The 24,148-nt window shown below is 38.8% G+C and overlaps 1 protein-coding gene across 3 annotated transcripts in view; it reads right to left on the reverse strand.

The window, feature by feature from the left end:
• Positions 1-24,148, reverse strand: part of LOC5573477 (zinc finger X-chromosomal protein) — a 39,981-nt gene that overhangs the window by 12,206 nt on the left and 3,627 nt on the right. Inside the window, exons 1-4 of one of the 3 annotated variants that reach the window (XM_021840329.1) lie at positions 19,229-19,550; positions 19,059-19,160; positions 18,659-18,760; positions 18,517-18,558 (exon numbers count right to left, since the gene is read on the reverse strand). In XM_021840329.1, coding sequence (XP_021696021.1) covers positions 18,517-18,558; positions 18,659-18,760; positions 19,059-19,160; positions 19,229-19,478 — 496 coding nt within the window. In that variant the 5' untranslated portion in view covers positions 19,479-19,550. Of the gene's footprint in view, positions 1-18,516; positions 18,559-18,658; positions 18,761-19,058; positions 19,161-19,228; positions 19,552-24,148 lie in introns of those variants that run through there. The other 2 variants (XM_021840330.1, XM_021840331.1) reach the window with 2 other exon arrangements.

Genomic DNA, 24,148 nt, shown 5'->3' on the forward strand with positions numbered 1-24,148 from the left:
AAATTAGGGTTTGAAAACAATCATATCACTCAGTGGCGACTCGTAACCACACGTTTTATCTGATCTACAACCCTTAAAATGACTAATTTTAAATACTTAGATCATAAAGCAAACAATAAACGATAGAATTCGCATACGTTTTGCTCATATGAGTTGCTCCATAAACATGAGGATTTGATGTAAGGGAATAGTCACTGATATCATCTTTAATTAATTATTATCGTCTCATAATGTTCAAGCATTCATTAGAGTAACGTGTTTTTTGTATAGAAAGAGTTGACCCTACTCATGTATAAAACTGCCAAAAGGTAATCAATGAAAACATGTATAGTTTATATGTTGGAATATCTAATGTAATATCTGCAATGGTTCTTAGCAAAACTAGTACTTGCTATTGAAATCCTGGACGAGTTTATGACAAAATTTTTGAATTTTTGTTGTTATTTGTAATCGTCTTTGGCTTATTATAGTATATTATAGTATATAGGCATATAGTGGAGTTTTGATGATGTTCTTTCAGGAGGCAGGTTTAGGATTCCTTCTATAGCCGTAGATTACTGCAGAAAGTGCACTGGTAATTTATTCAGCACGTCTGTTAGATATTAGTCCTGCGTTGTGTCAAAATTTATCCAAATTTTTCGGACAAAAATTTCTTCCCGAAGTCGCTTCCTAAGTTTTGCCAATATCTTCTCCAAAACTTTTCCCAGGAAATTTTTACATTTTTCGTTGGAAATGTCTAGGGAATCTACTTTCTGACGTTACGTCCCTATTGGGACAGAGCCTTCTTCTCAGTTTAGTGTTCTTATGAGCACTTCCACAGTTATTAACTGAGAGCTTACTATGCCAATGACCATTTTTGCATGCGTATATCGTGTGGCAGGTACGAAGATACTCTATGCCCTGGGAAGTCGAGAAAATTTCCAACTCGAAAAGATCCTCGACCGGTGGGATTCGAACCCACGACCCTCAGCTTGGTCTTGCTGAATAGCTGCGCGTTTACCGCTACGGCTATCTGGGCCCCCGGGAAAAGGAAGGGAATATTCACCTGAATTCTTCCAGAAAGTTAGTCGGGAGTCTCTATTTTACTTGAGTCAAGAATCTTAACACTTTGATTTCAAAATCACACTTTAGTTGCCCTGATAATGATAAATATCCATTTCTTTTTGATTATGTTTGAAGAGCTATCCCTGTCTAAGATTTCATTATCACCTGATCACGAAAAAAGTGACTTTAGTGACCATTTTCCTGAAAATAGTGACTTTAGTGACTTTTTGTCGAAAATAGTGACTTTTTAGTGACCAGGTCGAAAAAAGTGACCAAGTCACTAAAAAGTGACTTACTACCAGCCCTGCATACAGTAATTCCTCCATTTTTCTTTTTGAAGAATTTTCATTGAAATCTTTATATATTTTCTAGTCATTTATCCAAATTTCAAGCAAAATTTTTAGATTGGAAAAAATGAATTTCGAAAGAAAATCATGGAGTAATTTTGTGTGAGTTCTAAGTACGACTTCCTTGGATTCCTTCGAGGATCAATGAAAGACCTCCTAAATGTTTGATTTTTTTATTAATGACACTTTACACCAGAAGGGTGCATTCGTGTCAAGGAAAAAGAAACCTTCTTAAAATATAAACAAATATTATCTCCAAATAATGTTCTACAAGACGTTTTGAAGAAAATAATTGAAGTGGATGGTTCGAATCCCTGAACCTTGAATAAAGTTTTAAAAAATCTATGAATATTGAAAAATTTTACAGGAAAAATATCAGAGAAATGTTTGAACCACAGCAACAATATTTTGATGATATGCTGGAAACATTCCAAGAAAAACATCCGGAGGAACTTAATGAGAAATCCAAGAAAAAGTTATCGAGGAGTTCTTTGAAAAGTTTATAACAGACATCATCGAATAATGCCTGAAGAATTTTTTGAGCAATTCCTGAAAGTAATCGAAGATAAATATTTGAAAAAATCCTTACGAAAATGCCTGGAATAAATGAAAAAATCGGCTTAGGAACTATTGTAGGTTTTTGTGGAAAAGTGTCGAAACAAATAAACTTTTGTGGAAGCGTTAGAGCGCTCTAAATTTTTTGGACCAAATCCTAAAGAAATTCCTCTAAGCATCCATTGAAAAATCGCAGGTAGCATCCCTGAAGAAATTTATGATGGTATTCAAAAAGAAATCATTGGATAAATTACTAGAAATCCTAAAGCAGTCTGAAGATCTGAGAAAAATATCATTAAGAACTTATGGAATAGTCGCCTAATAGATTTTGTTGGTTTCTCTGGAGCCTCTAGAATTTTGCACCAGGTGCCTATTTATTTTGTACTAGTGGTCCCGGCAAACTTCGTCTTGCCATCAAATAGGCTGTTGAAAAACGCTTTTGATCGTCCCATATAAAATGACAGTTTCGTTCGCACTCGTTTTTTTTCAACTTTCCCGGTGAATATCCTGGGATTTTTATACCGTGACCTGCTCTAATTCCGTGTATTTGGGAATTAAGTGGATTTCTAGTATATTATATTATTTATTTTTCTAAATGATTGTCACAAATGTTAGCACATTAAGTAGTATTTAGAAAGCCATGACAAACTTGAAATAAAATTGCACACACAAACAAACAAAAATAATGTTAGAATGTAATCGCCTGGTGCCAACACACGGTATTAGGGCACGGTTGCTTATGTGTTCCAAATACCGTGTTTCAGTTATAATTCCAAAATTGCGAAATGAAATATATATATTATTTTTCGAATCAATCATGCAAACCTCAATACGTTGTTTGAAACAAAAGTTTTATTTTTGATGCGCTTCGTTCGTTCAATTGAGGGATGTTTCAAAATGTGACCCGGCAGTCGGGGTCAGATGCACGGTATTTGGAACACTGGTATGTTTAACAACATCAACTGTAACTATGGTTAAAATTTTCAAAATGGTTCAAATCATATTTTTTATGCAGAGTATATAAAACGGTCTACTATATAAAACAAGAAAGACTTGAAAATAATCATACGTTATTTTTATCTGATCGATTGAAACTTGAGTTTTTTTTAACCTCACGGTAATAGAGCATGTCACGGTACACACAAACACGTCGGAACCCTTGACGAACAACACTGAGAAAGAATCATTCAAATCCGTTGACCCGTTCGTAAGCCATTTCGTGACATACAAACACCATTCCATTTTTATTTATATAGATAATATATAAAAAAAAACAATTTTGTAGTTTTTTTTTCAAGTTTTCAACTTATCAACTGCTCATGAACGAGACCCAACTGAAACTGTACTTGCCTGAGTAAATAATTTCCCTGAGTGTAGCCGAAATTCCCTGAGAATTCCAGGTTTTCCAGGTTTTTCCAGGTAGTAGACACCCTGATTACGATAGGTAAGAAATTTCTGAGATTTTTCAGCCTTTATTGCATAATAGAGCGAAATATAGTTAACCTGCCAACTATCACTCCGTAATAAGTTGGCGGCGTGCAATCTTATTTTAATATTTTCAGTGGGAAAAAGTTGAGGAAAATAATTGTCTGTACCATTTCGAAGTTGTCCTCTCTGATAGTTTTGAACCACAATAAAAAAATAAATTCTACATAGACCTAAAAATAACTAAATTGAAACACTGTCAATTTTCTAATCACGTGGGGCAAGTGAAAAGTTTCTCATTAGAGATTAAATTTGTGTTTTCTCTTTAGGTAGCTATACTTATACAAGGTTCACAATTATCCTAGAACATCAGAACGTGGTGATAATTCAAGAAACACTATACTCAAAGCGTTAAATGCTATTATCATGGCCAAATCATGGAACTTCTCTAAAAAAAAGGTTACCAAATATTACGATATTAATATGTTTACTTCGGACAGCCGATTAAAAAGAAGACGTTGATTGAAAAGTTCCAAATTGGAACTTCCAATATAAGAGAACGCACGGAAATCTTGTGGGATGTCTATGTAACGTCAAAACATAAAAAATGGGGTATAGGTGTATCCACATAAAAAAAGTTTCGAAATACTTAATTGAAGGATTCTGTTTGATTTCTCTTGAAGAGTTATCCGACGTCATATCCGATTTTCTTAAAAATAAATAACGAGCGGTGGAAATTCTACATAGCAGAAATGCAATTGCTGTCCCATGATGCAAGAACTAACATTGGAAATGTTGCAGTTATAATGTTGTCGAATCATTTCAACAAACATAACTGAACAGAAGAAAATTCAAGTAACAATAATAAAATTTTCTTTGTTTTCATGTTACTTATGTTATTGTTCATTGGGACGCCTAACCAAATGTTAAAGGTAATAGAAATCTTGAATGTAACTGTTAATTTTTGAATTTATTGTCAAAACGATAAACTTTTCACTTGCCCCACCTGTGGGGCTAGTGAAAAGTAAGGAGACGTTTTTCAAAAACTTTTCCTGTACTTTTTTCTTCAATTTCACATAAATATCAATTTCAGTATACTGCTTATAATTGGTGGGAGTCAAGCTAAAAAATATACACGACCTCATTTGTTTTAATTTAAGGTCTCTAGAATTTGAAGAATCCCAACTATGCGAAATCCATTACCCACTTGCCCCACGGTACCTTACACTAGATACGCACAATTTCCGTTGTCTTAAAAAAATCACGAATGAATTTTTCGTCGATTTTTTTGTCGATGGGGTGATATGAGCATCCTATTTTATGTTGTGAAATTATCTCATAGAATCTAACAATTTAATTATTTTATTCACTGAACTGGAAAGTTTAGAAATGAAAAACTCTTTCGAAATCTACACACTTAGGTTACATTACTGGGGTCGGTAAAATTTTGGAACTACCGAAAAAGTCAGTAAAATGAAAACTGTCGCCACGAGTAATTGAAAAGCAAATTTCATCTTGTTTTATTTTTTATCGATATATGATATAAAAAGAAAACTCTCTGCAAAATTTCAGTGAAAAATCTCTGTTTTTCGATTTTTGACATTTTTTTAGTTTACTGACTTTTTTGGTAGTTCCAAAACCCAGTTATTTTTACCGAACAGATTGAGTGTGTACTGAGCTCAGATTTGGCTTAAATATGCTTCTTATTGCATAGTTTTAAACAATTCGGTCGAGAAAAAAACCCCAATTCTTTTCTCTTGCAATTAACGTCCTCACTGGGACAGAGCCTGCTTCTCAGCTTAGTGTTCTTATGAGCACTTCCACAGTTATTTAATTGAAGCTTTCTTTGCCAAAGTTGCCATTTTTGCATTCGTATTTCGTGTGGCAGGCACGATGATACTCTATGCCCAGGGAAGTCAAGGAAATTTCCATTACGAAAAGATCCTGGACCGACTGGGAATCGAACCCAGACACCTTCAGCATGGCTTTGGTTTGTAGCCGCGGACTCTAACCACTCGGCTAAGGAAGGCCCCTGAAAAACCCCCATGCCAATGTGAATCATTCCACCCCATTGGCAAAACCGACCCGACTACTCCTATTTGTATTCTGCACTGTTCATACAATACAAGGATCAGTTCGCATGAATTCTTGGAATCAATAAGTTTTAAGCAAATCAATTAATGGTATCCACTAATGCCACGGGTAACTGAAACTTATTTTTTAAGCAAAAAAGAAACCTCAGAAGAACCTAACGGTCATCCATAAATTACGTCACACAAAATATAGCCTTTTTCAATCCCTCTCCCCCGTATTATCATACTTTTTGTATGGAGGCTTCGTAAATTATGTAGGGATCGTAACGTTTCCGTGAATCATTTCCCGAGAGTGTGTCGTAATTTGTGGGGTCTTCTACAAATTACGACAAATGTTGTTTTTCCAATAATTCTATATGGATTGTATAATATAAAAAAGAATAATAAACAAGTGTACATTGGCAATGTTATGTGTGGTTCATTATGCTAAGTAAATTTTGTGCGCACAGATGTATAGACTATTTTTTTGGGCCTGTGTCTAAGCCACGTACTATTTTTCCCTGTAAGGGACCGTCCATAAATGTGTTGTAGTGGAAACGGAAATGGTCAGAGTAGGCTGCTAATGTTTAATGTCAGTAATTTGATTAGGAAATATACCTCATTCATGTTTGTTCGTTCATTCTAACCAGACGTGTTTTAATCACTGCTAGTCACTCTTTACAAGAGGTTATGGGCCCAGCACGCTTCCACTGCGCCAGCTTGAACAAGTCATTCTCGATAATTCCGGTTGCCACTAGCTTACCTTCCATGTTGAAGATTTCACATCCGCTCGATTGGAACACCACCTTGTAGCCTTTTTTGACAATCTCAACCACCGACAGAAGGTTTGTGGACAGATCCGGAATGTACTGCACGTCATGAACTGAAATTCCATCGTCACTAACCTGACATACTGGATGAAGGGTAGCAGTACCACACGCTTCGATTTTCATCGTTTCCTTGTTCGCAGCTACAACGATTCCGTTTTCACGACGCACGTCTTGCAGCAACTCCAGGTCCCGGGTCATGTGTCTGGTTGCACCTGAGTCCAAATACCACTGGTTCTTGCCCTGACCTTGAATCGTCGACAAAACAGTGCAGAAGGCATCTGCTTTCTTATTGGCTTGATTATCCGGACAAAACTTCGCTATGTGGCCGAACTTGCTGCACTTCCGACACTGTGGACCCTTGGACTGCGACGAATTTTTCTTGTTTTTCACGTTACTATGGAAAACTTCCGGCCTCGGCTTGAATTTTCCCTTCGCTACGAACGCCGTTTTTTCACTTGGCATTGATTCTTCTTGCAGTAAAATCGTCTTAACGGAATCTCCAGTTATAGCCGCTCCCGAGTTCTTTAGAGCCATCGCCATTGATTGATACCTCTCGGGTAGGCCAGCCAGCAGAAGAACCCCTACGAAACGTTCCGGGATCGGAAATCCAATCTCGTTCAATTGATGGCACGTTGAAATCATCTTGTTGGCGTAGGCTTCCATAGTTCCGCAAGATTCCAGATCGGTCCGAATGAGCTGGTAAAGTAATATTGAGCTCCGCTTGTGCATCGCTAGAAACTTGACATAAGCGGATGGGGCATCTCAACTACAACAGTGTGAAGAAACTGGCTGACGGTGTGGCGTGAGGAATGCGAATTTCAAATGAGAACCATGGCGATTGTACCGTGTGTCCAATGGGGAAGCAGACACGAATTCCATTCAGCAAGAGCGGATCAAGAGCAGAAGAGCTACTAGAAGTGATCCATTCGGACGTAGCGGGACCAATGGAGGTACCATCACCGTCAGGAAGCCGTTATTATGTGTCCTTTATTGATGATCGATCCCGCCGGACGTTCGTGTATTTTTTGAAGACCAAATCTGAAGAAAAGATCCTTGCTTGGTTCAAGGAATTCCACGCTCAGGCGGAGCGTCAGAGCGGTCGGAAGATCAAGATCTTGAGGACAGATAATGGTAAGGAGTAACGAACATCGATGACACGCTTAGGGGGGTCCACCAAGGTAGCATGCTGGCGCTTTGCCAGCTTCCCAGGTGGTCTTCACCTCCCGTTGTCCGCTGAAAGCGGGCAGGGTCGACCACTACGCCCGCGCCCAGCTGCACCGCAGGTATCAAGAACTGATACTGCGCCCAAGTAACCACAAGCATTAAGGTATTACCGTATTTTAACTTTAATTCAACGAGTGCAATGCATCATTGCTTTTATTCTGCAATATGCGTGCAGTAATGCTTTAATTCCAATTTATGAATGCAATGTAGCATTGTTTTATTGTAGCAATGAAATGTGCATTAATGTGTGATATACGGTCACCATTCAATGCTTCATTGCATCATCTTACTTAATGCTTCATCGCAACAAAAATGGCAAGATTTCATTGCTCTATTTATCGTCAAACCTTCCCTCACTCAGGCAAATAGGATAAAGAAATACTTAAATATCCCTTATGAAAATTCGCCACAAGAAATCTTGTTGAAATTCGTAGATTTTTATTACGAGAAACCAGAATTTGAAAACAAAAAAATAAACAACAACCTGGAATTGAACCAAAAACCTTACGATTGATAGGCCCGTGCGTACACCACACGGCTATCGACGATTCAATTTGCCGAGGCGCTAAAACGATACATAAAACGTGAAGATTTAGCCCCACACAATGAAAACAAAACAAAATCTCAACAGCAAAAAAGCGACAGCCGTGGTAAACTTGGAAGTGCAACAGTCGTGTCCACTTACTTATTGCACACTTCACCCCAAATTGGACTATCACAAAAATTATAGAGTGCAAAAAAGTGTGATAAACAAGGGTGCACACGTGCATCGGATCATTAAAACGTATTCGTTACACTTGTTCCTTGAACCACAAGGAAAAAGTGCACTAAAAACACCATCATGATTTGACGTAACCCTGAGCTGCTTCCACACTTTGAAGGAGCTTACACACTTGGGACGGTCCAACTTGGAGTGAAATCGACAGTATTTATCACTGGCAACGAAAGGGCGCTACTTGAAGTTGCACAATTTTCCCGGCCAAGACATGCAGCATTCATGGTCCGGAGGATAGGCGCGACGAGTCATCGAAAACATCACACATTTAATTTAGGTTCAAATCCCACCAAAGGAAGTAAACAAAATACACATATGAATCATACCAAAAAAAGCAACGCTGACCTGACATCCAACGAACAAAAAAATTGTTTTGTGTTTCTATTTTTGATCCTTTTCTTCATGCATTAAATACACTTTGGCTAAAGCTTTTATACGGTACAGGCCGTAACTATACTTTAGCAATTGCTAACATAGAGCTAGGAAATGTAGCCGTATTTACACTTTAATAGCGCCCTTTTCCACTTTAATACTGCATTAATGAGACATGTAATGCAGTATGACTTTATATGCCATATTTTATAGAAGCATATAAAGTGATATTGATGCAACTATATACAGCTGTACGGTTACTTGGGCGGGCTTCGCAATTTGACCTACTGAGCGGGCACGCTGTATGTTATTTGAAGCTAACCTTCCAAAATCGTTCTGGGCGGAGGCAACGGCAGCGACGGTGTACCTCGTTATCGTTCTCCCACTCGCGGTCATGGATTGACTCCAGAAGAGGTCTGGAGCGGAAGGAAGCCCGATATCTCCCATGTCAGGGTATTTGGAACGAAGGCTATGGTGCAAGTGCCCAAACAGAAGCGACGGAAGTGGGATCCGAAATCAAGACCGTGTGTATTGACCGGATTTGAGGAGACGAAAGGCTACCGTTTATACGATCCAAATACGAAGTGCTTCCTGAAGAGTCGAGAAGTGTGTTTCATCGACGAGTGCACAATTCCAGAAGTTGAGGAAGCTGTGCACGATTCCGACGAAGAGGTCACTGAAGATGAAGACATCAGCAATACCTCTACAGACACCGTAGTTGACGTGACAGAACTCCCATCGCGACATTTTTCAAATCTACCCCTTCGGAGCGAAAGAAAGCGTACAGTTCCGGAAAAGTACTTGGATTTTCATCTAGCAAGCAAGAGTTTTCCCGTAAGTATCAATTCCCAGGACAGACCAGATCAAGAGTCAGACGAATCAAGTGACTTCGAAGGCTTCAATAATGAAGGCAGCGATCTCGATCCTGACCAGTGCTTGGCTTTGAACTCCAATCGTGGGAAGACAGCAAATGATGGGAACAATGATCCGAAAAATTACAGGGAGGCGATGGCTTCGCCTTACGCCGAAAACTGGAGAGAAACGATGGCTGAAGAAATGGAGTCGATTCACACCAATAAAACATGGACATTGGTTGATCTCCCTCCAGGACGGAAGGCTGTAGGAAATAAGTGGGTGTACAAAATCAAGCGACATATCAACGGTGAGATTGTACGATTCAAGGCTCGCTTAGTTGCCCAAGGATATAGTCAATAATACGGAGCAGACTACGACGAAGTATTTGCTCCAGTGGGACAGCAAACCACTTTTCGGACGCTAATGGCAGTCGCTGCGAAGAAAAACATGACTGTGCAGCAATATGATATCAAGACCGCATTTCTGTATGGCGAACTTGAGGAGGAGATATATATGCGGCAGCCATGTGGATTTGAACAAAAGGAAAGCGAAAACAAGGTCTGTCGGTTACGTCGGAGCTTGTATGGTCTGAAGCAAGAAGTCGATCGTCATGGTGATTATTTCTTGAGTCAGCGAAAGTACATTCGAGAGGTGATCGAAACAAGCGGTTTGATAGATGCCAAAGTTTCGAAGACTCCCTTGGATCCCGGATATGTCAAGAACGTAAGCGACGGAACCCATTTAGCAAGCAACAGCGAATATCAGAAGTTAATCGGGAAAGTTTTGTACATAGCTGTGAACACTAGGCCCGACATTTCGACAGCTGTATCCATCCTGAGCAGGAAAACAAATCGTCCAACGCAAGAGGATTGGAACGAGCTTAAACGTGTAGTACGGTATCTCAAGGGGACAATCAACTATCGACTTCGACTGAGCAAAAAAGGGGAGACCGGGACCATCATCGGTTATTCGGATGCAGACTGGGCAGAAAATCGAGATGATAGAAATCGCATAGTGGGTTCGCGTTCAAGGTGAATGGAGGAACGGTAAGCTGGGCATGCCTCAAACAAACTTGTGTAGCTTTATCAACAGCAGAGGCAGAGTTTATCGCATTAGCTGAGGCGGCACAGGAAACTGGTTGAAACTCCTACTGCAAGAGCTGAATGATGGACAGCGAGTAGTCATTAATGAAGATAACCAAAGTTGTCTGAAAATTATAGAAGCTGAGAAACTAAAGAGGAAAATGAAGCACATTGCAACAAAGTTCCACTTTACAAAAGATCTTATTCAAAAACAAGAAATGGAGTGTGTCTACTGCCCATCTGAAGACATGGTAGCGGATTTATTGACAAAATCATTGCAGCGCGTTAGATTGGAGAAATTGGTCAAGATGATAGGACTGGCTATTGCCGTTTAGGAGGAGTGTTGTAGTGGAAACGGAAATGGTCAGAGTAGGCTGCTAATGTTTAATGTTAGTAATTTGATTAGGAAATATACCTCATTCATGTTTGTTCGTTTATTCTAACCAGACGTGTTTTAATCACTGCTAGTCACTCTCTACAAGAAAATGACGTAGCATTTTAGGGGAGAGTCTACGATTTTGCTACGAACCATGTATTGAGTATGGGAAAATAGGTTACGAAGGGGGAGGGGGTGTCAAAAATTGGTCAAAAAATGCAGAAGCACCATGAAACATATCTGTAGCAGTAGTTCCATGGGATATTGCATAAAAATAAAACATTTTTAATAAAGAAATCGCGTTTGTTGTTGTCCTACAGTCTTAGCACGGACGCTAAGAAAATTAGAAAAATGACGTCTACTCCGACGGGCTTTCACTGATTATTTTTTATACCGCGAAAAAATGCCTTATTTGCTTTTATTTGTGATTCAAACTTATTCTAAATCAAAGTAGCCTTGATTGGCATTGAAGGTTGCTGCACTATGATTGTGTATTTCCATATATAAATCATTTTGTATGAAATGCGCGGAATTAGGCACTGCGCTGAATTAGGGCACTTTACGGTAAGAGAAAAAACGCTTTGAATATACTTAACCTAACTTAACCTAACCATATAGCACATTAATCGTGGCAATAGAAGATTGTAACGATTTTTGCCTGAAATTATTAATTATTTTATTTGACATTTGTTCCAATGTTGCAACATTGGATATTCTATGTAACTCATTGGTACTATACCAGGGAGGAAGCCTCAGAATCATTTTCAAAATTTTATTTTGAATTCTCTGCAGAGCTTTCTTTCTGGTGTTACAACAGCTAGTCCATATTGGTACAGCATACAACATGGCTGGCCTGAAAATTTGTTTGAATATCAAAAACTTATTCTCAAGACAAAGTTTTGATTTTCTTTTAATAAGGGGAAAGAGACATTTTACATATTTGTTACATTTGGCTTGAATGCCCTCAATGTGATTTTTGAAAGTTAAATTCTTATCTAGCAGGAGCCCTAGATACTTAACTTCATCTGACCAATTTATTGGAACCCCTCTCATCGTGACAACATGTCTACTTGAAGGTTTCCAATAAAGAGCTTTTGGTTTATGTGGGAAAATTATTAGTTGAGTTTTGGAAGCATTAGGAGAAATATTCCATTTTTGCAAGTATGAAGAAAAAATATCCAAACTTTTTTGCAATCGACTACAGATGACACGCAGGCTTCGTCCTTTGGCGGAGAGGCCTGTGTCATCCGCAAATAAGGATTTTTGACATCAGTGCGCATCGTACCTTCGTGCTGTGCGTACACGAATTCTCTCTGCTCTTGGAAGTTTTCTTAAAAACTACCTAAAGCAATAAAACAGTACTTTTCAGTGCTAAAATTAAAAACAGTACTTTTCAGTACTATTTTCTACTATTTATCTCTTTACGATCCTTGTTTGGACCCGTGCCTTCGATTATTCGTTGAACCCGTTGGCGAAAGCTAGCGGTGGTAATCCTTCTTCGACACCGTCTTGGGAAAAAAAACCTCTCGGAGGTCTTTCGTTTTTTCACTAAACATGGTTGCAATAACAAACAAAAGGAAGGGTGAATCTCTGAATTCACTACTTTCTTCCAAAAAAGTGGGTTTTAAAACTGTCACTACACGTGGCAAGAATGGAAGAAAGTGTACTGTTCGACCAAATATCCAAACCCTGTCAGAAACACACACATAAATGGTTTATAGCAAGTCTGTGGATTAAATGAATAAAGCAGACCATCGAGGTCTTTAGTTCTGGACTGTGACTGAGAAGGGACGTGTTTCTTTATAGTTCCGAAATATCTTAAAGGATTATACAAAAATTATAAAAGTGGCGACTGTAGGAGAAGATATTTTTTTTCAAGTTTGGTGATTTGAGAAGTTGTGTAATATTTATCTCAGCAGTGGTTTGGGGAAGCGTGCATAATCAATCGCCCTGTGAGAGAAGAAATCAGTATTCAAAAATCTGCATAGCGTGGTCAGTGGGCTAGGACAAAGCATCTGGCACGTGGGTGTATATTAGAAAGAGATTGCAAAGTGATATCGACATTGGTTGGTTAGTGAAAGTCGTGGAATAGAACAAAGGTGAGACATCGGCGGCCCGATAGTGCAGCGTGAGAACTGTTAAAGTGAGTATTGAGTATACCGAAAGACTTTGAATATATCAGTGAGCGAGGGAAGACATCAGTGAGCGAGAGAAGACATCAGTGAGTGAGTGAAGACATCAGTGAGCGAGAAAAGACACTAGTGAGCGAGAAAAGACATCAGTGAGCGAGAGAAGACATCAATTTTTGGAATACAACAAAGGCTCATCGAAATCAATTACGAATAGTTCCACCTCGACCAACGAGCACTACTATACATATTCCAATCCAACGAGAAAAGCGACGTTACAGTGAGAGTGAATCTGAAGAGGAGTTTCATGGTATCCCTGATGTCCCGGCAATTCCGCATGGAGCACAGTCAAAAAATGTGGGCAAACGACTCAAGTATACCCGACGAGTCCGATTGCAACACGTAGCTCAACTCGATCGAAACTCCACCATGATTAGACAACGCCTAATAGACAGGTCTTCCAGTAGCAGTTCCGTATTCTCATTGAGTCCTGGGAACCGGCCAAAAATTAAAATATTTCATGTACAGTTAACTCTCCCTTACTCGATATTCCGTATCTCGATATCGAGTTAGAGAACCATAGTAAAAGTTGGTTTTCATGGCTAACTCGATAGTCCCTTGGAACGCAGTTGCACTGCTTTTGTGTTCTGTAACTCGATACCTCCCTAACTCGATGGTCCCTTCAATATCGAGTAAGGGAGAGATGACTGTAATCGCAATATAAAATGTGTTAAGTTATTAATTCAATGAATTGTCGAAATCAAGAAGAAATAATTACTAGTGGATAAGTTGAAAGTAAATTTTGAATAGCATAATTGAATTTTTAACATAATTAAAAGAAAATTAATGTTCATGTTCTACATGATTTCGAATTAATTTATTTTTTAAGGAAATGTTCAGAGTAGTTACTTTAGGGGAATGAATTGTACTGTTCGACCAAATATCCAAACCCTGTCAGAAACACACACATAAATGTTTTATAGCAAATCTGTGGATTAAATGAATAAAGCAGACCATCGAGGTCTTAAGTTCTGGACTGTGACTGAGAATAGACGTGTTTTTTTTATAGTTTCGAAATATTGCGGCGCTTATATTAAATCCACATCCAGCGGTAACGCGCAGAAGATATGCGCGCAATTCAAACGCAACGTCAAAATTCAAGTAGGCTTGGATTTTTTCGTGCTTCAAGGACACAAATGTTTCAAATTTGCTAAATCTGAAACATTTATTGATTTTCATTAGGGTAACCAATATATTTTGGACCCCTATATGTTTTGGACCCCCTGGGCTATTTTCCTGCAAATTTCCCAGTTTAAATCAAAAGAACAACTCAATTCGCATGCCATTTGGGAAGAAAGGACTATTCCGCACTTGCATCAACCGTTTGTACACAGCAAAAGTGTTTATTTTATCAGAAATTTATTTAATTTAATCGGTTTATTCATGCAACCGTTACAACACGTTACACACAAAAATTGAAGCCGTCAGAAATTTTTCAAATGTAAACAAAAACTTTTTTCAAATTTGTGGACTAAAAGCGCAGATTTCTTCGGTTTTCCATTGTCAATCGATTGATTAGACTATGGGCAAGCATATTACACAACCAGTGACATGGACTTTGTCGCCAAGCGATAAAAAATGCCGGGGGTCCAAAATATATACTTTGAGGGCCCAAAATGCATTGGTGTGTCCAAAATAATGAAAACCAGTGATACAAAATTCAATTATTTTCGACGTTTTCTGGACCCTACATGACAGTGTGAGCATTTTTATCTCGTAGAGAAAGTTTTTCTCTACATTATGACACGTTTTTTGACTTGGAAATGCTGTGTAATTAATTAATTGGGGCAAACAACTAAAATCACTTCCTTAGGGGGTCCAAAATACGACCGTTACCCTATCACTGCGACGGTATATCGACATTTTCAGATAATCGCATTACGTGGATTTATCTTGCAGAGCACAATATCTTAAAAGATTATACAAAAATTATGAAAGAAAGGACGTTTCCCCGGAATGCGAACTTTCTTCCAAGGGTGAAATTAATAATTGTATCGAAACGAGCAATCAGTTCGATGCTCTAGACAAATTTTCCGAACACCAAATCGAAGCAGCCTCTAGCCCAGGCTCATTGATTCAAGTGAGAAAGCAAAGAGTGCCGCCCATCGTGGTCAGTTATTCCGAATTTGCGGGATTTAGGCAGGAGATCTTGAACTCCATTAGGGGAATCGAGGTTTCTTTCCAAATCGCAAAGAAAGGCGACTGTCGCGTTTTGCCGGAAACTCTTAAAGATCGCGAACTTCTTCTCAAACATCTTGAAGAGAAGAAGCACAAATCTTTTGAAGTTTGACATTTCATTATTAATAATTGTTATTCCTTCCCAGGCAATTTTCGCGTCTACCCTGGCCGACACCTAATGGTCGACGCTGCTTCTGACGTTACTGGAAGAGTGACGTGTTGGTTTACGCTATGCCTACTAGATTGCCTGATTTTTTTTATCTTTATTAACGAGATTTTTAGCCCTGGGCTAGTTCATCTCGGAACCAACGGCTTTACTTCCCTTCCGAAAGAAGTCGTCACCGATTTTTTTAATTTTCTTTAGTGACTATTTCGGGGATGGGATTCGATCCCAGGTCCTCGGCGTGAGAGGCGTGTGTTCTAACCACTACACCAGGCCCGTTCCCAGATTGCCTGATTTATGATTGGGTATCATCTTCACATTCTTTGGCTACTAGGTAGGGTAACCAATATATTTTGGACCCCTATATATTTTGGACCCCCTCGGCCATTTTCCTGCAAATTTCCCAATATAATTCTAAAGACCAACTCAATTTGCATGCCATTTGGAAAGATAGGACTATTCCGCGCTTGCATCAACCGTTTGTACAAAGAAAATGTGTTTATTTTATCTGAAATTAATTTAATACAATCGGTGCATCCATGCAACCGTTACAACCCGTTACACACAGAAATAGGGTCCTAAAGCCATGTCCCAATTTAAGTGCCAAACGCTTAAGTTTAGGCCAAGAACACATATTTACTCAATTTTTTAATGTTTTCCGGTAGTTTTAAGTGCAAAAAACATTTTTATGTTTATTTTAGATTTTGTCACACCCCTTGGCTTAAACTCAAATTTTGGGTGTATTTTGTTTTCCGTGTCCCTTCCGAAATGTCAGATAGGAACAACCCCAGTGTTAAAACTAAAAGCTATGTGATGTTTTGGTCAACTAAGCGAACGTCAAACATGATCTCAAGTGTCAAGGTTCATTTTTGGACCCAATTTTTAAATAAAAGTTTAAATATGATATAGCCGGTATTTGAGCGGGAATTATTGCTAAAGAAGTTGCAGTAACATTCTCTTTCGTGTTATTGAATAAAAACAAGATTTCATTAAACATTTTAGGACCCTATTGAAGCCGTCAGAAATTTCTCAAATGTAAACAAAAACTTTTTTCCAATTTCTGAACAGAAAGCGTAGAATTTGTTCGGTTTTCCGTTGTCGATCGATTGATTAGACTATGGGCAAGCATATTATACATCCAGTGTCATGGACTTTGACGCCAAACGATAAAAAATGCCGGGGAACCAAAATATATAATTTGACGGTCCAAAATGTATTGGTGTGTCCAAAACAGGGGACTGACACGACTGTCATCCTGCATACATTTCGGCTCTTCCTCACATCGTTTTGGTACTTCGCGTTTTGGTACCCACTTTCTGGTCGGTTTGCCCTAACCTTGCTCCTGATTTTCGAGTATACGGCTCATACGCTGCTAGTGCTTGATTCTGGCAATTAAACATATCGCATTAAATCGTTGTATTTTAATACGCTTTTCATTTGTTCATCATTTTGTTTATTGTTTTACGCATCAGCGAGGAATCATTGATGTCTCCTACCCATAAAAACTTTGTTTTGTCCATCCCAAAATAATCAAAACAAGAACACTGGACGCCATGTTGAGTTGATGTTGGGTTGGTAATAATTGGCTCTTGCCACCCCCTTGGTCCAAAATAATGAAAAACAGTGCTTCACAATTCAATTATTTTCGATGTTTTTTGGATCCTACATGACCGTTTGGGCATTTTTATCTCGTAGAAGTTTCCCTCTACATTTTGACATGTTCTTTGACTTGGTTACGCTGTGCAAATAATTAATTGGGACACAAAACTAAAATCACTTCCTTAGGGAGTCCAAAATACGATCGTTACCCTATGTTGTCGCTAAGAGTTATCATAATGCCACTGGGAGCAAAGGATTACTACAATACAGCGAATCAATACCACACAGAATTATGAATGAAAATCCTATAATAATCCAATAATTCTCCCGAACAGGTAATGTACTATTCAAAAGTTGAATTTGCTTCATCGGAATTACAAATACTTGCAATTTGGAGACAGCTATAAGACACACAAACGACACAACTCGTTTTAAGATAAAAATAATGAAAATTCAATCAAGAGTAGGGTGCCGGTACCAATGGTTGTAATTTACCAGTAGATTGGACTATGGAATAAAACGTACATTTTTTGATAAAAACGACATGTGCTATTTTTGGTGGATAGATCGCCTCTAGTTTAGTCGAATTGTCAAATTTCAGCTTTTTATCTTATCAAAATGTCATATAAATAATTAAGTTTACGTAAAAAATTGGCTCCCTTGCACCAATAGTAGCCGTCGTGTTCCAGTAGTGGATCAACGGTTGGAAGCAGTTTTCAAAATGGATGTATAAAAATGAAGAAAAGCCCTAGAGATGATCTTTATGCTTCATTCGAAAGATATTAATTGCTATTCCGAGGGAAAAATGTTAAACCTATGTAAAAATTTACCATTTTCTTTTTTTAAATTCCTTTTATCATTCCTGAACGTCTACTACTGGAGCACTAGCGCAACTACTGGAACACGTGTACCAATAGTGGCTCAAGCGATTTTATGTTAAAAAAATAGTTTTATCACTCTTTTTATATTTTTCCCATATAGTAGAGGTTGAAATCTTTCTGTTGACGCCAAAAGATCTCTGTTAGGGCTTTTTGTTCTTTTGTTATGATTTTTTATAGCTTAGATAGTCCACTAATGGGACCGGCACCCTATATGGATTTGTGTCCCACATCGTTCTATGTTGTTTTCATTGTGAAATGAAGTTTAGATTTGGTCAATAATTGTTTAACATTAAGGGATGGTACACAAATTATGTCACGCTAAATTTCGACTTCTTCGACCCCTCCCTACCCTTTGTCACGTTTTTTGTATGAGCCCTTAGAAAACTTTGTAAGGCTTGTCACGCTTGGCTTGACCCCCTCCCCCCCATTTGTAGCGTGACGTAATATGTGCATGACCCCTAAGCTTTTTGGTTTTTATTGAACTTTACATTCATCCCGGGAAACATTGTTATTTCTAAATACCTCTTTTTTAATCATGAAAATACATACCGTTTTCGGAATCAACCTCTAGTTCAGGAACATCTTCGTGTCCTAAAAACATAAAAACACGCATTGAATTTTAAATAATATAATATATAAATAATATAATATAATATACATCTCGAACTTAGTGGCAAAATAAAACTCTCACCTTCTGCAGTTTCCTCCGGTTCATCGTCATCTTCCGTCTGATCTAGAGGTTCCATATCGTCAGCGGAATCCATTTCCGCGAAAGGTTTATCGATACTGTTTGCTAAAATAGTTTAATAAGCTTGTATAAAAATGTGTCTTTATAAGAAACGAGAGAAATAAATCGAAAATTTTAGAATGTTTCGTTGTTTGACAACAATGAGCTGTCAAATGATTGTCAAATACGGGGCATTGCATGGTGATCCTTAACCTCATTTACGTATGAAAACAATAAACAAAAACTCCCATCAAGAGTGATTGCTGAAGAGAGATGGCTGAGAAAGCCAAAGTTTAAGCTCAAACGATTGTGAATGTGCATGTTCTCCTCTGATCTTCACAACAAACATTTCAACTTTGTTTACCTGCTTCATCATCGACAGTCCATCGCTCCTTGGTGGAGTTATCTAAATGACGCGATGGAACCCAATCGACATCTCTAGTGCTGGTCAGGCTCGCTGGTTTCCCTTCAAATCAAATCAAAATTTGTCTCTATAAATGAAAGAGGAATCGAAAAATCTTCTGCATGCCCTACCGTTCAGAAAGTGCCATTGACAAATTCGCGCCCCCGGTTTAATTTCACTTCCGATAGCTTCCCTCCACCGTTTCAAACGTTTCTTGGCTAGTTGCTGCAGAAAGATTGTTTGCGATCTTGTCGGGTCAGGTACGGTGAAAAAACTCAAATTTCGATCAATATTCTTCTTGTAGCTGCACGCACAACTTGGAACACAGCACCAAAATTGAATTCTTGCGCGTTTTTTGGAGGATTGCGGTTTCGGCTCCATTTCGATCGAACGTAAACAAAATTCACAAACGCCTGCGCCAACTGCAAGCTGTCAAAAAGAGGGGCCACCACTTTTGCGAAACGCGTTGAAATTCATAGCAGTGTTGCCAAATTTTCATTATTATTGGAAGCTTATTTTTTTGTGTCAGAAATTGTAGTCACAATCTCAAGTAAAAATGCCACACCTCGAATTTCAAGAGCACAAAACTACGTTTTGAACGATCATTTTAAATTACTTGTATTTCAGTGTTGTTAAGCGATAAGTATTTATAATGATACACTACCCACCATATGTATGGAATCGTTGCAATACTGAGTATTGCAGCGTTTTTAAGTTTAGCATCACCCAAAATCCAGTGATACAAGTTGTTTAATCAAAAATAAAAAAACGCAGCGGCTCAAAGACGTATTTTTTAAGATGCCCTCAAAAATACCACAGACAAACAGACGTAACACTTAGAACAAATTTCGATGAAAATCATAGTAACGAGAACATATACGCCCAATGCTAAAATCGGTGTGTTTGGCCGATCAGCCAACAGGTGGCGGTAATGTGTAAACGTCAAACACGAACAAAAACGACGCGAGCGCTGCGGGTGGTAAGTTGGCCACCTACCATTTATTCAAATCGACCGTTAAAAAGGTGGTCGATGGACATCGATGAGAGTGTGACGTCTGTTTGTCTGTGAAAATACATTGATCTAGCACTTCAGAATCACGAGATAATATTCATTGTAGGTGATGCTAAACTTTTCAAGATGCTGCAGTCACAGACAAACAGACGTCACACTCATCGATGTCCATCGACCACCTTTTTAACGGTCGATTTGAATAAATGGTACTTGGCCAACTTACCACCCGCAGCGCTCGCGTCGTTTTTGTTCGTGTTTGACGTTTACACATTACCGCCACCTATTGGCCGATCGGCCAAACACACCGATTTTAGCATTGGGCGTATATGTTCTCGTGACTATGATTTTCATCGAAATTTGTTCTAAGTGTTACGTCTGTTTGTCTGTGCTGCAGTATTCAGTATGAGTGTTGCAATACGCGATTCCATACTTATGGTGGATAGTGTATAGTGGTTATCACGCTCAATGGTATGGATGCCCTAGTGTAGATGTGGTGAACCTTAGAGCACAGACAAACAGACGTAACACTTAGAACAAATTTTGATGAAAATCATAGTAACGAGAACATATAGGGTAACGGTCGTATTTTGGACCCCCTAAGGAAGTGATTTTAGTTTTGTGTCCCAATTAATTATTTGCACAGCGTAACCAAGTCAAAGAACATGTCAAAATGTAGAGAAATATTTCCTCTACGAGATAAAAATGCCCAAACGGTCATGTAGGATCCAAAAAACATCGAAAATAATTGAAATGTGAAGCACTGTTTTTCATTATTTTGGACACACCAATACATTTTGGACCGTCAAAGTATATATTTTGGACCCCCCCCGGCATTTTTTTTATCGTTTGGCGTCAAATTCCATGACACTGGATGTATAGTATGCTTGCCCATAGTCTAATCAATCGATCGACAACGGAAAACCGAACAAATTCTACGCTTTCTGTTCAGAAATTGGAAAAAAGTTTTTGTTTACATTTGAGAAATTTCTGACGGCTTCAATTTCTGTGTGTAACGTGTTGTAACGGTTGCATGGATGCACTGATTAAATTAAATTAATTTCAGATAAAATAAACACATTTTCTTTGTACAAACGGTTGATGCAAGTGCGGAATACTCTTATCTTTCCAAATAGCATGCACATTGAGTTGGTCTTTAGATTTAAACTAGGAAATTTGCAGGAAAATGGCCAAGGGGTCCAAAATATATAGGGGTCCAAAATATATTGGTTACCCTACGCCCAAAGCTAAAATCGGTGTGTTTGGCCGATCAGCCAACAGGTGGCGGTAATGTGTAAACGTCAAACACGAACAAAAACGACGCGAGCGCTGCGGGTGGTAAGTTGGCCAAGTACCATTTATTCAAATCGACCGTTAAAAAGGTGGTCGATGGACATCGATGAGAGTGTGACGTCTGTTTGTCTGTGCTACGTCTTTTTCATCAAAATTAAAGAAAAAACTCTTTGCTTCAAAGGAAACAAAATAATAAATGGTAATGGCTGACAAAAAAATATCGACTAACTTATGAAAAAGTCCAAAGTTGAAAATATGAACAACATTGTTAGTGTGAGTCAAAGAATGAGAAAATGCCTCATTATGGAAAAGGATTTTTATCGATAGCTATGTTTCCCAATTCTGACGGAAAAAAATAACAACTGGAACTTTCTAAATGTATATATTCTATAATCAGGCTTGTAAATTAATTTGAAAACATTTTGGTTTTGAGCACTTTTCAAATGTTTTATATTTATGCCGCGATGGACGGGGTACAGTATCAATTATGGTTAGATAACATTCACTCCATAATCCATATGGGAAATTATTTTACAATAAGTAGACTTTAATCGATGTAGTAACATCAGTCACTGATATCTACATTACTCTCTTACCGTACAGATGAGATTTTAAGGCGAACATATGATTAATGGGTAACAATATACAATATGTTCACATTATGTTTGTGAATATTTCAGGTATGATAATTTTCTATGCGGGTTGTGTGAGGTAACGTTCAAATAATGTTCACTTCCTTCGTGTTGGGAAGCCTCTTCCGATAGATTAGTGATCAATATTCCTCCGGTCCGGCGATTGACCAAATTTTGCGATGGAACCCAATCAACATCATCCGTGCTTGTCGTGTTTGTGGCTTGTGGCTGTTTGTGGCTGTTTGGGCACGTCAGGAGTTAATCATCAATATTAACCTCCTTTTCCCGTGCAGCCTAGATAGCCGCGTAGTGTCGGTAGCGGTTGTTTCAACTGGCTAAGAATTAACACTACGGACTGCCTGTTCCGGTGGTAAAAGTCCACCTCACAGGTGACCCCTAATTTATGGTGTGATGCGTACCGTGCCTAAGAATGAATGGTTAGGGGGGTCTAAATAAAACCTAACCGCAAACGGAGCCTGTGGGGTACCAGGGCGCCCTCCACAGTATTGAGTCCTTCCTGTGCTACCCGGAGCAATGGTGCAGGTGACCTTGTGTTTCTCCGAGATAATCGGCTGCCCTTCTTCAGTCTCTATCTTGAGGCTTAATAAGGGTGGGATTATGAATATGTTGACATTTAATTTAAATTATCACCTATATGGATTCGCATTATGCGTTTTACACAGTGTATTCTGTGCTCTTTTGCCTTTGGCGACTTTAAATAGATACCGATCTGGTTTTTTCGTTGCTGGTCTTTTTCGTGCTGATATTGCAAAAAGCTTAATCCTGCCTAGTTTGGGTAGTGGCTACGGTTAGGTTAGCTCAGATCAATCTTCAGCATAAAAGAACAGCAACGATCAATCTTTGCAGACTCATGCAAAATGGTGCAGCCCAAGTGGCGCTAGTTCAAGAACCCTACTTACGTAGAGGGAACTTCTATCTAGGTAACCTTGTGGACCCAGTTTTTGCTTCTTTTAGCAAGCTTGAAATGGCTAACTCGCGCTCCATGCCCCGCGCATGCGTGCTCGTTAATAAAGCAATCGTTGCTACACTCATTTCTGAGTTAACTACCAGAGATGTATGTGCTGTCACAATCGATGTTTCTGTTGGTGACCTCAACAGGAAATACGTCTATTGTTCGGTATATTTACCACATGATGAACCATCCCCAACGGATGACTTCAAACGAGTTGTCGTACACTGCGTAACAAAAGGCCTTCCGCTGATTGTGGGCAGTGATGCCAATGCTCATCACATCATCTGGGGTAGCTCGGATATCAATTTGAGAGGCTCCAGTCTGATGGAATACTTAAGTAGTACAGACCTTGGATTACTTAACATAGGCAATCGCCCAACCTTCATGGTTTCTAATAGAGAAGAAGTGTTAGACATAACGCTCTGCTCGAATAGAATCAGTCACGAGTTGACGAATTGGCATGTATCAGATGAGGAATCATTATCTGATCATCGCTACATCTTCTTTGAACATTCAAATGTAACTGCGCAGACTTTGCGTTTTAGGAATCCCCGGTCAACAAGCTGGGAACTCTACATTGAATTGGTTGCGACCAAATTTCATGGATATTCTCCGTCCATTGAAAATCCAAGTGATCTGGATGATGCCGTTGATACTACAACATCCTACATTATGGAAGCTTTTGAAGAAGCATGTCCTCTGCGGTCTGTAAAGACTACAAGAGGGACCCCATGGTGGAATTCCGATCTGACTAGACTCAGGAAACAATGTAGAAGGAGTTGGAACAGACGCCGTTCAGCTGGATCAGAGTCGTTCAAGTCAGCTCGCAAGGCTTACAAGAAGGCTCTTCGTTCTGCTGAACGATCCGGCTGGAAAAACATTTGTACTAATGTTTCCAGTTTGAGTGAAGTCAGTCGGTTGAACAAAATTCTTGCAAAATCTAAGGATTTCCAAGTGAACGAAATTCGCTTACCTAATGGTGACTTTACTTCTTCCGATGAAGAAGTTTTAGAATGTTTATTCAATACACACTTCCCCGGATGTGTGGACATACCATCTACGGATGAACCAAATGTCTTTTCATGTAGTTACGAGTCTCTGGCCTCGGCTCGCAGTATCGTAACTACTGAATCGATTCAATGGG

The sequence above is a fragment of the Aedes aegypti genome, chromosome 2 (genome assembly GCF_002204515.2).
Source record: "Aedes aegypti strain LVP_AGWG chromosome 2, AaegL5.0 Primary Assembly, whole genome shotgun sequence".
NCBI lineage: Eukaryota > Metazoa > Arthropoda > Insecta > Diptera > Culicidae > Aedes > Aedes aegypti.